Source organism: Corvus kubaryi, unplaced genomic scaffold (assembly GCF_017639235.1).
Source record: "Corvus kubaryi isolate FWS band 111438036 unplaced genomic scaffold, C.kubaryi_AGA036_p1.0 split1-73, whole genome shotgun sequence".
Taxonomy (NCBI): domain Eukaryota; kingdom Metazoa; phylum Chordata; class Aves; order Passeriformes; family Corvidae; genus Corvus; species Corvus kubaryi.
In genome coordinates, this window is record NW_024582081.1 from 203,148 (window position 1) to 216,291 (window position 13,144).

The 13,144-nt window shown below is 37.2% G+C and overlaps 1 protein-coding gene across 11 annotated transcripts in view; it reads left to right on the forward strand.

Annotated features, from left to right (window-relative positions):
* Window positions 1–13,144, forward strand: part of RGS7 (regulator of G protein signaling 7) — a 242,747-nt gene that overhangs the window by 202,187 nt on the left and 27,416 nt on the right. For 6 of the 11 annotated variants that reach the window (XM_042014403.1, XM_042014396.1, XM_042014400.1 and 3 more), the window contains exons 12-16: window positions 896–1,006; window positions 1,455–1,580; window positions 8,752–8,938; window positions 11,686–11,775; window positions 13,040–13,093. In XM_042014403.1, coding sequence (XP_041870337.1) covers window positions 896–1,006; window positions 1,455–1,580; window positions 8,752–8,938; window positions 11,686–11,775; window positions 13,040–13,093 — 568 coding nt within the window. The remainder of the gene's footprint in view (window positions 1–895; window positions 1,007–1,454; window positions 1,581–8,751; window positions 8,939–11,685; window positions 11,776–13,039; window positions 13,094–13,144) is intronic. The other 5 variants (XR_006013825.1, XM_042014398.1, XM_042014399.1 and 2 more) reach the window with 1 other exon arrangement.

Consider the following 13,144-nt stretch of genomic DNA (forward strand, 5'->3'; position numbering starts at 1 on the left):
CTCAGTAAAGGAAACTAACCCAAATACAAATTACTCTTCATCTTCTAATATACATTTGTACAAATATGTCTACTTATTTATGTGTATGTGTGCATATATATGCAAATACATATACATATTTATCCACAAAGAGAGCAGGTTAAGATTTTTTGTTTGCTGAAAAGTAAATATATCATGCACACTACCTATAAAAGGAATTGAAAAGAAAGAATAGTTGTCCTCACTTGTCAGTAATTTTACAAAAATTATGAGGCCAAAGGAAACAGCAAGCATGAATAAGGCCAATGGGAGATGTAAATTACCAGAATACAAGCAAAGATTTTAGTGCATGCAACTGAGTCAGACCAATTCTTGAATATAAAAAATTGTGAAAAAAAATTGGCATGTTTTTTAAAAGATAAACTTGAGAATAGTGCCCTTTTATTAGGAAATAATAAAAATATTAATTATATTTAAGAGAAAATAAAAGGAGTACTAGCAGATGCAGGGCCAACAAATACAAGCTGTGTAACAAGCAGTGTTTTAGAACAGATTTTAAAGGAACTGATGATTAAGACCACAGGGATATATAACATGTTCCTTTATGAAAAAACAAATGTGTGTGGAAGAGGTTATATGATCTAATTTATTAGTGTCTAAAGGAACCTTAAATGGAGCTGTGTGGAAGTATTAGGGAAACTTATTTTATATCTACTCTTGATAGACCTGAGCCACCCCTCCTTCTTCAGTGGTCCACTTTTAAATGGCTTGAGCAAACCTATTTCGCCCTGAGCTTGTAGCTGCCTTCTGAGTGTATGCACACACAATTGATGCAAGGTAACTTGTTAACTGGGGTAACCTGATCAGGTTTCCTCGCCTCCTGACGTGACAATGTTTGATGCTTTTGTTTTCCTAGTCTATTAGCTTATACAGAGCAGTATTTGGAATATGATCCTTTTCTTGTGCCCCCTGATCCCTCAAACCCTTGGATATCAGATGACACCACTTTCTGGGAACTGGAGACAAGGTATATAATTTATTTCTTCTTTGGAAGTAAGGGGGTATAACATGTTTTTCTGGAATGGGAAGATTTCAGACAAAGGTACTGCAGGAAAATACTGAGGTAGAAGGGCAATGCAGTACCCTTTGCAGTTTTACATTTGGTAAGATGGGAAGTGCTATGGGCTAATAAATTACAGTAACCAGTTTCAAGGATTCTAGTATGGTGAAAAAAAGAGACATCTTTTAAAATCTGGTAACATTCCTAGGTGGAAATCTTTATTCTTCTGTGTATTACCTTCATCCTGTGTAAGCACTAACAGTCTGTTTGCTCATTGCTGAACATTGCACAGATATGAGCACTCTAAAAAGTGAGAAAACCATGGAACTTTATGGTTTAGTCTAAATTATGAACACAGATTATTAGAATACTGAAGTATTGCTTACTTTGGGTTCTGTTGTTTTTATTTCTGTAGCAAAGAGCCAGGACAGCAGAGGGTGAAACGATGGGGATTTGGCATGGATGAAGCTTTGAAAGACCCTGTGGGAAGAGAGCAGTTTCTGAAATTCTTGGAGTCAGAATTCAGTTCAGAAAATTTAAGGTAAATGAGAGCTACTTTTTTTTTTTATTAGCTTATAAGATATATTGGGTTTTTGCTTTGTTGTTTTGGGTTTTTTTTCCTGATACTTTTCATTTTTTGACTCCTTCAAAAACTTTCCTCACTTTTCAGAATTAATTAGTCCAGATTGCTGGCAGCTTTCATGTACAGGCTGAGGGAAATATTCATATAGTTAAGAGAGACTCACATGAAGCATGTTTTTCCATTCATGTTCAACTTTTGGTCAAACTACTCCTGTAAGAACTTTTCTCTCAGCTTGTCTTGTTAAACAGGTATAAAACTGACTCATTCAAAGCCTGTCCAGTATCTTTTATTAAGTCAAATACTCTGGGAAAAGCAAAATGAAAATAAAAAAGTTTAAAAATAAATAAAGGACCTAAAAGTAAAATTCACAGACTTTCATCAGGTTGATTGGTTTCTGGAGATCATTTTGAAAATCTCCACCAGTATTCTAGTACTTGTGGATCTGACACAGCTGAAGTAGGGTGACATCTAGCTCTCAAATTCCTCACTGATCGCAAAATGGAAAAGTGTTCCTAGTGTACGAAGCATATAGGGTACGTTTTAAAAAGTATATTTACAGAATTACTTTTAAGTGAGGAGAAAAGTTTTTTGATTTTAAAAATGATAGTCCATCCATTGGTTAATAGCAGGTTTTGTCTGTTCAAAGAAAGTCATATTTCAGTAAGAGTTATTTCAGAGAGATTAATGACAGCCTTTCTATAGACAGACAAATTAAGCTGAGCATAGTACAAAAATACAGGCAACATATTTTTCTCTTAATTCCACCTTGTTGTCAGATGTCATCTGTATCACTTTCCATTCACCAACAACATAAGTAGTGTAGAATCCTATTTGCATTTACATTCTAGAGCTCAGAATAATCTTAACCTACTTTTTTCCTATGCCAATTCTCACTCTAAAGTGTTGCAGCATAGCCGTTCATACTAAAATTATGCTTTTGTGGCATCTTACAAGAGGCATTTAATATTTATGGTGTTGATTTATAAATGCCAAGTAATTGCACAGATCTCCTTGTTATTAATTTAAATTTGTCAGCAGAATAATTGGAGTTGGTGTTCTCTAAATTGCTGACCATGTTCATAGTCAAACATTAACCTTGCATCACAAATACAGCCTGACCTGTATGTGTATGTTGATGACTTTATAAGTCACAGATACGGATTTTTCTTATTAAAAAGTCCAATTGGTAAAATTAATTTTTAAAACTCAGAATAAAACCAAGAAAAGGAAAGTAATTTTAAAAAATTATTATTTAAATAGCATCCTGGTAATTTGTTATGCAGAGCAGCTGTTCAAACATGAACCTATTGAGCCCAATGTGTGCTGCAGTTTCTGGTGCTTTTCTGTGATTAATTTGTCTCTCTGCCAGCTAGACTGTTACCCGCATAATCCCTAACTCTTTCTTCTAATCCTATTTACAACACTAACCACAGGCAAACTGCAAGTAACTGATCCAGAAAAATTCCCCCAAGAAATTTCTTCAGAGATGATTCCTTCATATGCCATCTACTCTTCTGTCTCTCCCTCTAAAATCTTATGTTGGCATTATAAAATATAATATCTGAGTAATGGTGAATATGATCTTACAGGCCAGTCAGGGGATAAATTTGTTCTGAAAAGGTGCTTTCTGTGATAATTAACTGAAGGAAAACTGTCTCAGAAGCTCAGAATTATATTTGTAAATTCTCAAGCTGTAGGGAAATCAATCCACCATTAGGTTCACATAGTAAAGTTGGGTTAGAAAACATGAATTTGTAAAGCTTGTTGTGTATGGCTGTCAAAATGTTTTAGACACCAATAACAGAAGTGAAAAGCTCAATGATTTCAAGCATTACTGCTGATAACACCTTCGAAGACCACCACTTTCATTGCTCACTTGTTAACTCCATCATGGTAATTTGGGGGTTTTTAGTGGTATTTTTTTTTTTACTATTTTGATAGTCACCTTGGGAAAAATAATTATGTCAACCCACATCTTCCCACTGCAACGAATTCAACTCAAATCAGCTGCTGGTTCTTGTACTTTTACAGATCTAATCACAGTAAGATTTACAACACTGCCGAGCCTATAGTTGGATAGGTGGCTGGGACCCTGCATTCAAGCTTTCAAGCCGAGTACACAGGATACAGCAGGGACTGCTGGCATGACAGGAGCTTCGCTGGTAGTAAATTAGATGTCTTATACATCATTCTGGTGAAAGAAATACCAAACCCATGAAATGATAAGTCTACCAGATACACCATTTCTATTCAAGTGCAATGGCCTTACACAGCAAAAAGTCCCAGTGTTACTGTTACTTTGACTTTGGCTGAGAGTGTCTGAGCTGTCTGAGAATATCATTCTTGGTGGATACAGATCCTGTCTTAAGGAACACAAAAAGGATGAAGGAACTTGAGCCATGATTTAATACTAAGAATTGTGCAATGATCAGGAATATAACCAGATTTCCCCGTCTTACTTTCTATCTCTGTGCTTTTTCTTTGCCTGTAAATGGGGCTTAATAGTATTTCACTCTCTGAAGGTGTTGTAAAGCACAGGAAAGGAATAAAGCTGTCTAAACAGTTCTGTCAGTGCAGTAACTTCATTACAGTGTGACTGTAGTTTGCAGGTTGGATTCTGCACTCACCTAATGCAGGCTGACTTGTGATCTCTTGTTACCATGCAGATTTTTTTGAGGAGTTGCTTTGTGTGCTGCTCTATACACAGAAAAAAATAGCGGAAGTAACATATGATTTGGATAATAGATTTATGAAATTCCCACTGCCTATTACAAAATGGTGACCATTGTTTAAAATTCACAAGACTAAAGTTCAAGCATGATCCAGTACTATTGAGCTTGGTCACAAGGCTGTCCAAGTACTAAAGAAAGGACTTTTCAAAGAGAGTGAGGTTATGAAATCCAACTTACTGCAACCTGGCAACTGGAGACCTAATTTCTTTAATTCTTGTAGGAAATTGTATTCCTATTATTATCCTTCCTTTGTCTGTAATGCAGCAGAATTCTTTGGAAAGTTAGTATTTGTATGCTGACTATAGGTTTGCTCCCAACTGATTATTTTGTAGGAGTTGCAGCCTGTAAAGATTAAATAATTTCAGACCTGCCAACATGAAAGCCTGTCTAAATCATTATGCAGTATTGCAGTGGGTGTGATCTCCAAAGCAGCTCTAGGACTGCGAAAACCTAAATTAGTGAAGGGAGAGTAGTGCCAGGTTAGGTTCCATGATACACTGAAGGAAAAGCCACTGGACCCCTTGCCCCTTCCTTTGATGCTTATTTATTAGCTCTGTAATGTGTGACTAAATAGGAAAAAGGGACTTTGCATTCTTGTTATCTCGGAAGAGAGGGACTGAGAAATTTGCTAGATTTGGATGTTTTCCGTCAATAACTTCTGTTTAACCATCTCGCTGCAAGCTGATATTCTGTGAGATCTTTATCCTTTACACTGGTGATTATGAGGCCTTGTTTTGGGTGCTAATAACTTGACCAAAATGTAATCCTCAAAGATGAAATTGCCTATGAGTTATTGCTCATTCAGACTCAAGCTTAAATGCCAAGTGCCAGCAGTGTTGCCATTTTTGCAGAGTAGATGAGAAGGAACTAGTTGCAAGATTTAATGATTTTCTCTGTCATATTCTTGAAATCCTTCAGTTCTACTATGCCTTGAAGCTTGAAGCTGTAGCTGGCAAGAAGGTGGATTCTAGAAATCAGAGAGCAGTGTTTCCTGCCCCAGGAAAAATCCTAAGTGATTTTATTCATAGAGTTTGTTTAGGTTGGTTTTTTTTTTTCTGAAAATGCCATAAGGTCTGGCCGCTGACTTGTTGTGTCACATGCACTGAGTGCAAAGTCCACATAACTCCCACTTCACTGTTTCCACACTGACTATACCTCACACATTTCATGGAGAACCATTGCCTTTCTCTCACTCTTTGTTCCTATGGGCTAAACTTAACTGATTGGCTTGGTCTGGGATCTGGCTGCTCCTGGCATTTAGGTCAGTTAATGGGACAGAGCTGTGTTGCGGCTGTGCTATTTCTCCATGAGGCCACTGTGGCTTTGAAAGTAATCCAGCTGGAGGACATAATCCCCAGATATCTTGCAACATGTGTTTCACCAGTCCATGTGGCTGGATGTACTACTACCATACACTCACTACACACCCTCACTGCTGTGTGTCTGCTGTGTGACCCAGCATGTGGCAGGGGGAATCTATCTATCTATCCCAAATGCTGGGATAGAAGACAGCAGCAAGGTTTACACTCAGCTACTCAGGTCTCTGTTCAAACAGTGCTGAGCATCTTCTAGAGAGGGTCTCCATGGCAAAAGCAAACCTCCACCCACAGGAGATGCAGTTTCATCCAAGGGCAGCCAGACTGAGTTCTGGCTCCTTACACAAAGTAGCACTAAGTCTGTGTATATCATTGTTCAGAAAATGCAGTTCCCCCTCTCCCCTCTCCTGCCCTTGCACACAGTGTTGCGGACTGTGCTTTTTGCTACAGGAGTCTTCCCTTGCTCTGGTCACATTCATGAGGCAAGGAGCTGTAAAATGATACCGGGAGCTCTTTGGATTTGAGGCCCTGTGCTGAGGTCTTGCTGACTCCATTTCAACTTCATCCATGCTATTGGTTGCCATGGGATATTGAAAAAAGTTATTTTTGAAAATGCAGGAGGGGGGCAGCCTTATTTTTGTCATTTCCTAACTTTGAATATTTAATTCAACTGTCTGTGGGAGGAGGGCAGGCATCTTTTCTTAAAAGATAAGTAAGTAGATTAAAATCTTGAAATGTGTGTTGGCTGTGAAATAAGCTCCCTAGACATGACATAACACAGAAATCATAATTCTTCCCACTTTTAGAGAGGTTTCTGTATTTAGGACTTCACGTTTTTAGTAGTCTTTGAATGCTATTGTTAGAAGGGTAAAATTAAATTAATCTATCAAAGAACTGGTGTTCAGCCTGTGAGAATGGGTCTATGCAACCTACCTATTCTATGCTGCAAGCGTAGAAGCTAAATTTATTGGAATTTATCTCCCATCTATTTCCTCATAATTGAGCATAACCTACTATATGAAAACAGTTTGCTTACAAAAGAAAATAGCATCCTGAGGCATGTTTGTGGTGACTTCCAGAAGTATTGGCAGTGATACAATGGAACAAACAAGGAAGTGACATCTTTGAGCTGGATCCGCAGGGGGCCTGCAGGGAGATAGAAAATGTGTGTTTACAAAGAGCATCCTTCCCTTTCATTTTTGTGTTCCTTACCTGACTTGGAGACACATGAGTAATCAGTCAATCCCAGAAGATGCACTTGAAGGGGTTAGCACTGCAGGATATGTGCTTTTAAATGCAAATATTGAAAGCAGATTAAGGAAACCAAAGTAGGTTGCCCAAATTTGAGAGAGGGAACTGAATTAGAGTTTGTGTGCTTTGCAGTTTTTAAACTTGAGTTATGAGGCCTCTCTTCTTGCTGCATTGCCATCAGGTTCTCAGGATACATCCCCAGGCTCTGTGCAGAACTATGTTCAATTCAACTGTAGTTCATATATAAAAGTGATTCTACCCAGAATTTTCGAAACTGGAGTTCTACTGGCACAGACCCCTTTTGTGACCTTGGAGAAACCACTCCACATTATTACATTATTAATATATTTGCAAAACTGGGACAATATTGCTTCTCTGTCTCTTGGAGAATCTTAGATGAAAAAATTGTGCTTAGATTCTATTGAAATTGAAGGTTGTAGAAATACCTAAAATAGTCTTCTTGGTAGAGTGAAGCTGACCATACTGGCTTGTGAAAAATGACCACAGGCTCCTTCCATCTGTGCTACAAAGAAATTTCAAAACAGGAATATGAAGGAATAATTGCTTCCTGAAAGGTAAATGTTCTCAAGTGAAGAATAGCTTATAGCAGGAACACTGTAATGTTTGCTATGCTTTACTATCGTCTCTTAAGAGTTTTGCAATAATTAAATTAGAATTTGGATTGAGGGTGGTATCATTTTGCTTTCTTGGGGGTCTGTGTACAGTTTCATTGCTCCTCTCTCTTATCCCATCCTTGTTGAAGTCACCTAAGAGAGCTTAAGTTGATCTCACAGTGTAAGCAGACTGGATTCACATTTTAAAGGTGCACCCAATTTATTTGCAAGCCTTGGATAATCCAGCTGATTTCAAAGTTAAATGACTTCAAGACTCAGCTTATCTGTTTCATGGGGTCAGCTGTGTCAGAACAATAACGAAAAGTTGTGATGGTATATACTGCGTGCTTACCAAAGTCAAACTTCAGTGGAGCTCTTGGATTTGGGGGAGAACTAAGCGGTCTGAAACATGTCTAAGAATGGAATCCTAAATTAATTTAGGATTGTTTTGTGCCATGAGAAGGTCTGGTCTGAACACCAGTAGAGAAAATAATGGAATGAAGCTTATAGTTAGTTAGCTATGATCATAAAGTGCTCAAGACCTTCTTAGTGATCTTGCTCCAGACTGAATGTGGATACAGCAAACTGGCCACACTGCATTTGGCTGCCCAATACTGGATTGCTCTGCAGCAGCGGAGAGAATGTGTAATTCCATTCAGCATTTTTAGGAAAAATATACATATAAATGGAATGCTGAAAAAAGAAGTTAAATTATAATTAGCAAAACAAATGCTTTTCCAACTTATGCATGATTTGTGGGTAACAAAAGTACAGTTATAGAGTTTAGGATTTAGTAGGACTCAGAGACTCATGTAGATTGCAAGAATATAAATTATTAGGTTTTGAGGGAATGTCAAAAAGCAGTCAGTTTATAGGTAATATAAGCCCTTGTGGTTCAGCCAAAATGAAGGCTCAGTTTAATTCCAGCTAAATGGAAATTTTCCTGTAAGCATGTTATCCATACATAAGTAATGAAGGATTTCCTACCCATCTCATGAAGAGCCTTCTAAAAATTGCTTCCAAAGGTGGATTGATTGCCTTGAGACACTATACCAGAATGCTGATCCCAACATAAAATCACTCAGCTTTTTCTTATTTTAGCATGTTTATATGCAAACCTCCGTTACTTAATTTATTTTTAAGAGCAAGAAAGAATGTGGGCACTTCATTAGTGGTTATCCTGAGCTGGAAGTCAAGATGCTGTGTTGTGCCATAGGTTCTGGTTAGCAGTAGAAGACCTGAAGAAGAGGCCTATCCGTGAAGTTCCTGCTCGTGTCCAAGAAATCTGGCAAGAATTTCTTGCTCCAGGTGCACCCAGCGCTATCAACCTAGATTCAAAAAGTTATGACAAAACCACTCAGAATGTGAAGGAACCTGGAAGATACACATTTGAAGATGCTCAGGTCAGTTTGCAACTGCGTTAATGGACATCTGAAATGGAATATTGGCTAGTGAAACCTATATACATAAGTGAGATGTATTTGGGAATTAAATAATAATGCCCTGTTTCCTAAAATGCCATTTTGGCAATGCAAATGTGTAACACTCTTTCTTTCATGAGGCATATGAAGTTCTTAATGAAATTTCTGTGCTTGATATACAGTCTTCAAGTGGACTTTGAATAGAGGAAAGCATGTAGTGAATAAAAAATGAAGTACTTCTGTATTAAATGCAACACTTCATGTGACTTATAACTTAATATTTCATCTTTGCAGACTTCTGAGAAAAGTAATAGAAAATAATTGGATTCACAGTAAAAGTAGCAGAACTGGTATCATCCTCCATTTTCATCAGCAGCCCAGTGATGAAAATTTTATTATTAGTGCAAAATGAAATGGTGTCAAAAGGAGAGATTGAAATCATATCCCTGCAGAATTTCCTACAGCTTGATTATTAGGTCATCATCTACAGAATCAGGAGATGCTTCTGCAGGCCCCACGAAGGAGAGAAGGGAGTTGAATTGAGGCTTTCTACTCTTTGGGACAATGCCTCTGTCCTCAGTATGAAGGGGAATAATTCTACCTCCTTTTAATACTTCCATTATGAGAATAGCAACCTCTGAAGAAACAATAAAATTTTCATTAGATCCTATGTCATACCCATTGTTTTGAAGTACTCTGCATGAAACCAAACATACAATTTTTGCTTACATCTGCTGACCCCTGGAGATTTAAAACTGCAGTGTATAGCAAAGACATAAATTACACAAATAAACAATCCAGCAAGATCAAAGGTTTTAAAAAAACATGTCTTGGCAGTTAAATGGATAAAAGACAAATTCCTTGCAGTATCCAATCTATATTTTTTTAATAAGTGTAAAAATTCAATACCCTTTTACTTCCAGATCTCTCTTCTTGTAATTTTGTCCTTCGTTTATGAGAGACATGGAGTATTCAGTCTTTATGCAAGCAGGACTTTTCCTCCTGGAGAGGACATCTGTTTAGTCCATCCAGTTCAGCAAAAAACCTTAAACCTGGAAGCCTCAATTTCTCTGGAAAAGGGAGAGGCTACACCTGCTGCGTTCTCACTTGAAGCTTTAGGAGCTTTAAAGTGTCCATCTGAGGTGGAGGGTTTTGTCAGGAGTAGGGTTCTGCCTCTGCAACAGGCCCTTTTTGGCCTGCCAGCTGGGAAAGAGACCACTTGTGTGCCATTCTGGAAGTCAGTGGGTCATTTAATTGTGGTTAAAAATGTATGAAAAGCATTTCTGGACTGGAAATACAGAAAGATGAAACTCCATGTCAAATGCAGACACATGAGTAAAATGGGACACGTAAGTAAAAATAGTCTGATTGTGCTAAATATGTGCATTAACATGTGTCCTGGCTAATGTGTACATTAATGATACTAATACAGCCTAATTTATTCTTGCTTTTACAAGAATGTTCAGAAATAAAATTTTCATGCCCATCACCAGTTTCTGCTCTCTGTTGACTGCATTGTCTGCCTTCACAAACACTGAGCGGGAAAAAACCTCCCCAAATAAACCAGTCTAAGTTCTGAATATACACCAGAATTTCTCTGCTTAGTGTAAGAAATACAATCAAAGACATTTAGAATAATTTTTAAGGTTTCTAATACAGCAAAAGTTAAATAACAGCTCTAATTTTACCTTGCCTTAATTTTCAGATAAAGTGGGGAGTTTTGTTTGGGGTTGTTTGGTTGGTTGGTTGGTTGGTTTTTTTTATATTCACTAATTTTATGCACTACCAAGCTGAGAAACAGTATTTACTTTCCAGCTTGTTTGCTGTTTCCCAATTGCTGTGCTACAGGCTTCCTACAGTAAAGAATAGAATTTGAGTAGAAGAAAAACTCCACGAAAATAGCTAACACAATTCAGGATCTTTTAAAAGTACTTTTGAGAGCATTTCCTATTCTGAATGCTTTTCTAAAAATCTTTCCTCTAGCATATAATCAGAACTAGAATTATCAAGTGTCCTACATCAGAGATTTTTTTCATCTTTTTCAGAAATTAGAATGCTCCAAAATCAAAAGTTTTTTAAGCTGCTCTGGTAATTTATTTTCTGGATAAAAGTTTCCAAATTTTTATACGCTTCTGAAGAATTAATATGTTGAAAATTAGATTAGCCTGAAACTGTTTTTCAATTTACATATGTGTATTCCTTTTTATATTGTTAGCTGGTGAGCAGACTAAACATCTGTCAAAGAATGTTTTCAAGAGTAGCCAGGGGAAATCCTCACTAACCTAAGCACAAAACCTAGTACCTCTTCCTAGCCTCTGAAATCACAAGAGTATCTCCAGAAACTAATTCAGAAAACCTGATGAGGAAGGACCCAAATCTCCTAATTTCATCACTTAGCTAAACTAACTAATGTAAGGGAGGTTTGAAGTTGGGCCTTAAGCTAGGACTCGGTTGTCAATTCTTAGAAAATAATTTTGTACTGGAAAATTTGGTCTATAAATTAAAGAAAGGTGTGTTGTGTAATTATATATAAGAAATGGGTGGTATTTCTGCTTTAAGAATAGAAAGCAATTAAGCCTTAGCTTCAGAATTGAAACCTGCTGTCCTGTAATGCTTCCTATTCATAGTAGTGCTAGCTGGTGTACATTCCACAGCCAAAACGTGTGGCTGCCTCCCATTTTACATGTGTCTTCTTTCAAGGGAGTAACAGCTCCTCCTTTCCTTTTCAGGAGCACATTTACAAACTGATGAAAAGTGATTCTTATCCTCGTTTTATACGATCCAGTGCCTACCAGGAGCTGCTACAGGCCAAGAAAAAGGTATTGGTCCATCTTGCCTTTGTCTTGCCACTGTGCAAAGCAGTGGTTATGTTTGCAACAATACTCAGTCTTCTCTCCCCTGTGCCAGTGCAACTGGATATCTGGTAGGTGACCAGCTTGGCGTTTTTGGAGGGTCACATACACACAGGAGTTCAATATACATATATGTGTATATATCCTGCATGCGGGCATGTTTCAATAAGTTAATCTAGCAAAACTTATTTTTATTTTTACATCCCATATTGTACTGTTTTCTCTGTTATGAAGCACCTTAAATTGCAAAGTGCTTTACAAATACATTAAAAAAAAATAAAATAAAATCCCAGAAGAATAGTCTTTCATGTTTGCAAGTTTGCTTATGTAATAATTGTTGTTCTCTTTATTCCACCTATGAAAGCTACAGAATGTGTTTAGAAACAATCTTACTCATATTAATAACTTCTAACTTCAACTATAAATATAGGGGCTTCCTAATTTTGTTTCTTTCCCTATTACTACATGAATAGTTTTGAGTAGGCTAGGAATCTGACCTGAAAGATTGATCATGTCACACTTTGGCAAACAGAGGTTCATGACTTGGTATGTAATATTTGCTTAGAAAAGTCCAGATCATGGAACGGGTTCTGAATAGCCACAGCCCAGAGTATGTGGAGCAGCTTGTACAATGCAGATTTCCATGATGATAAATAATTCTGTTAGTGGGCTCTAAACAGTAATCTCCTAGAATCAGCTGGGAGCCCTGTGCCTTGCAAAATCAGGGCCCTGACTGTTACAGGAACAAGGTAGTTATTAACACTGTAGCATTCTATTGTTTATAATGACAACCTAAAATTATGTGAAAGTACTGTGTGATTTTGTTTTTTGTTCAAACATTGATTTCTGAAGATCCAATATAGAGAGAGATGTTGAAAATACCAGAAAGCTTCAACTGTCCGTGTGAAGTCCTTAAGTTTGTGAATGTCAGTTCATTAACACAAGATGTGCACTTCATTATTTCTTTTTACTTTCAGTTTTTCTTTAAATTCAAACCAGTTTGATCCCCATGAAAAATTATTTTTGTCGAGTACTATATCTGTTTTGCCCATCCCCTGTTTTGCCAAGTCCCTTTACAGCCTCATACCTGTGTTTGCTTCCTGATTTATACAAACTTTGTTTTGCAGTCCATTGTTTCATCAAACCTTCTTTTCTACTCCATTGTTCTTGCTTTTCTTTTTCCCCTCCTTTTTCTTTTTGTTTCCTTTGTTTCATTTATTTCAAATTTAAGTTGGAAAACACTCTGGATCGTCGAACATCTTTTGAGAAATTCACACGCAATGTGGTAAGTTTGTTGCCTCGGAAGACTAGTAAGCCTGATGGGACATCCTTCTCC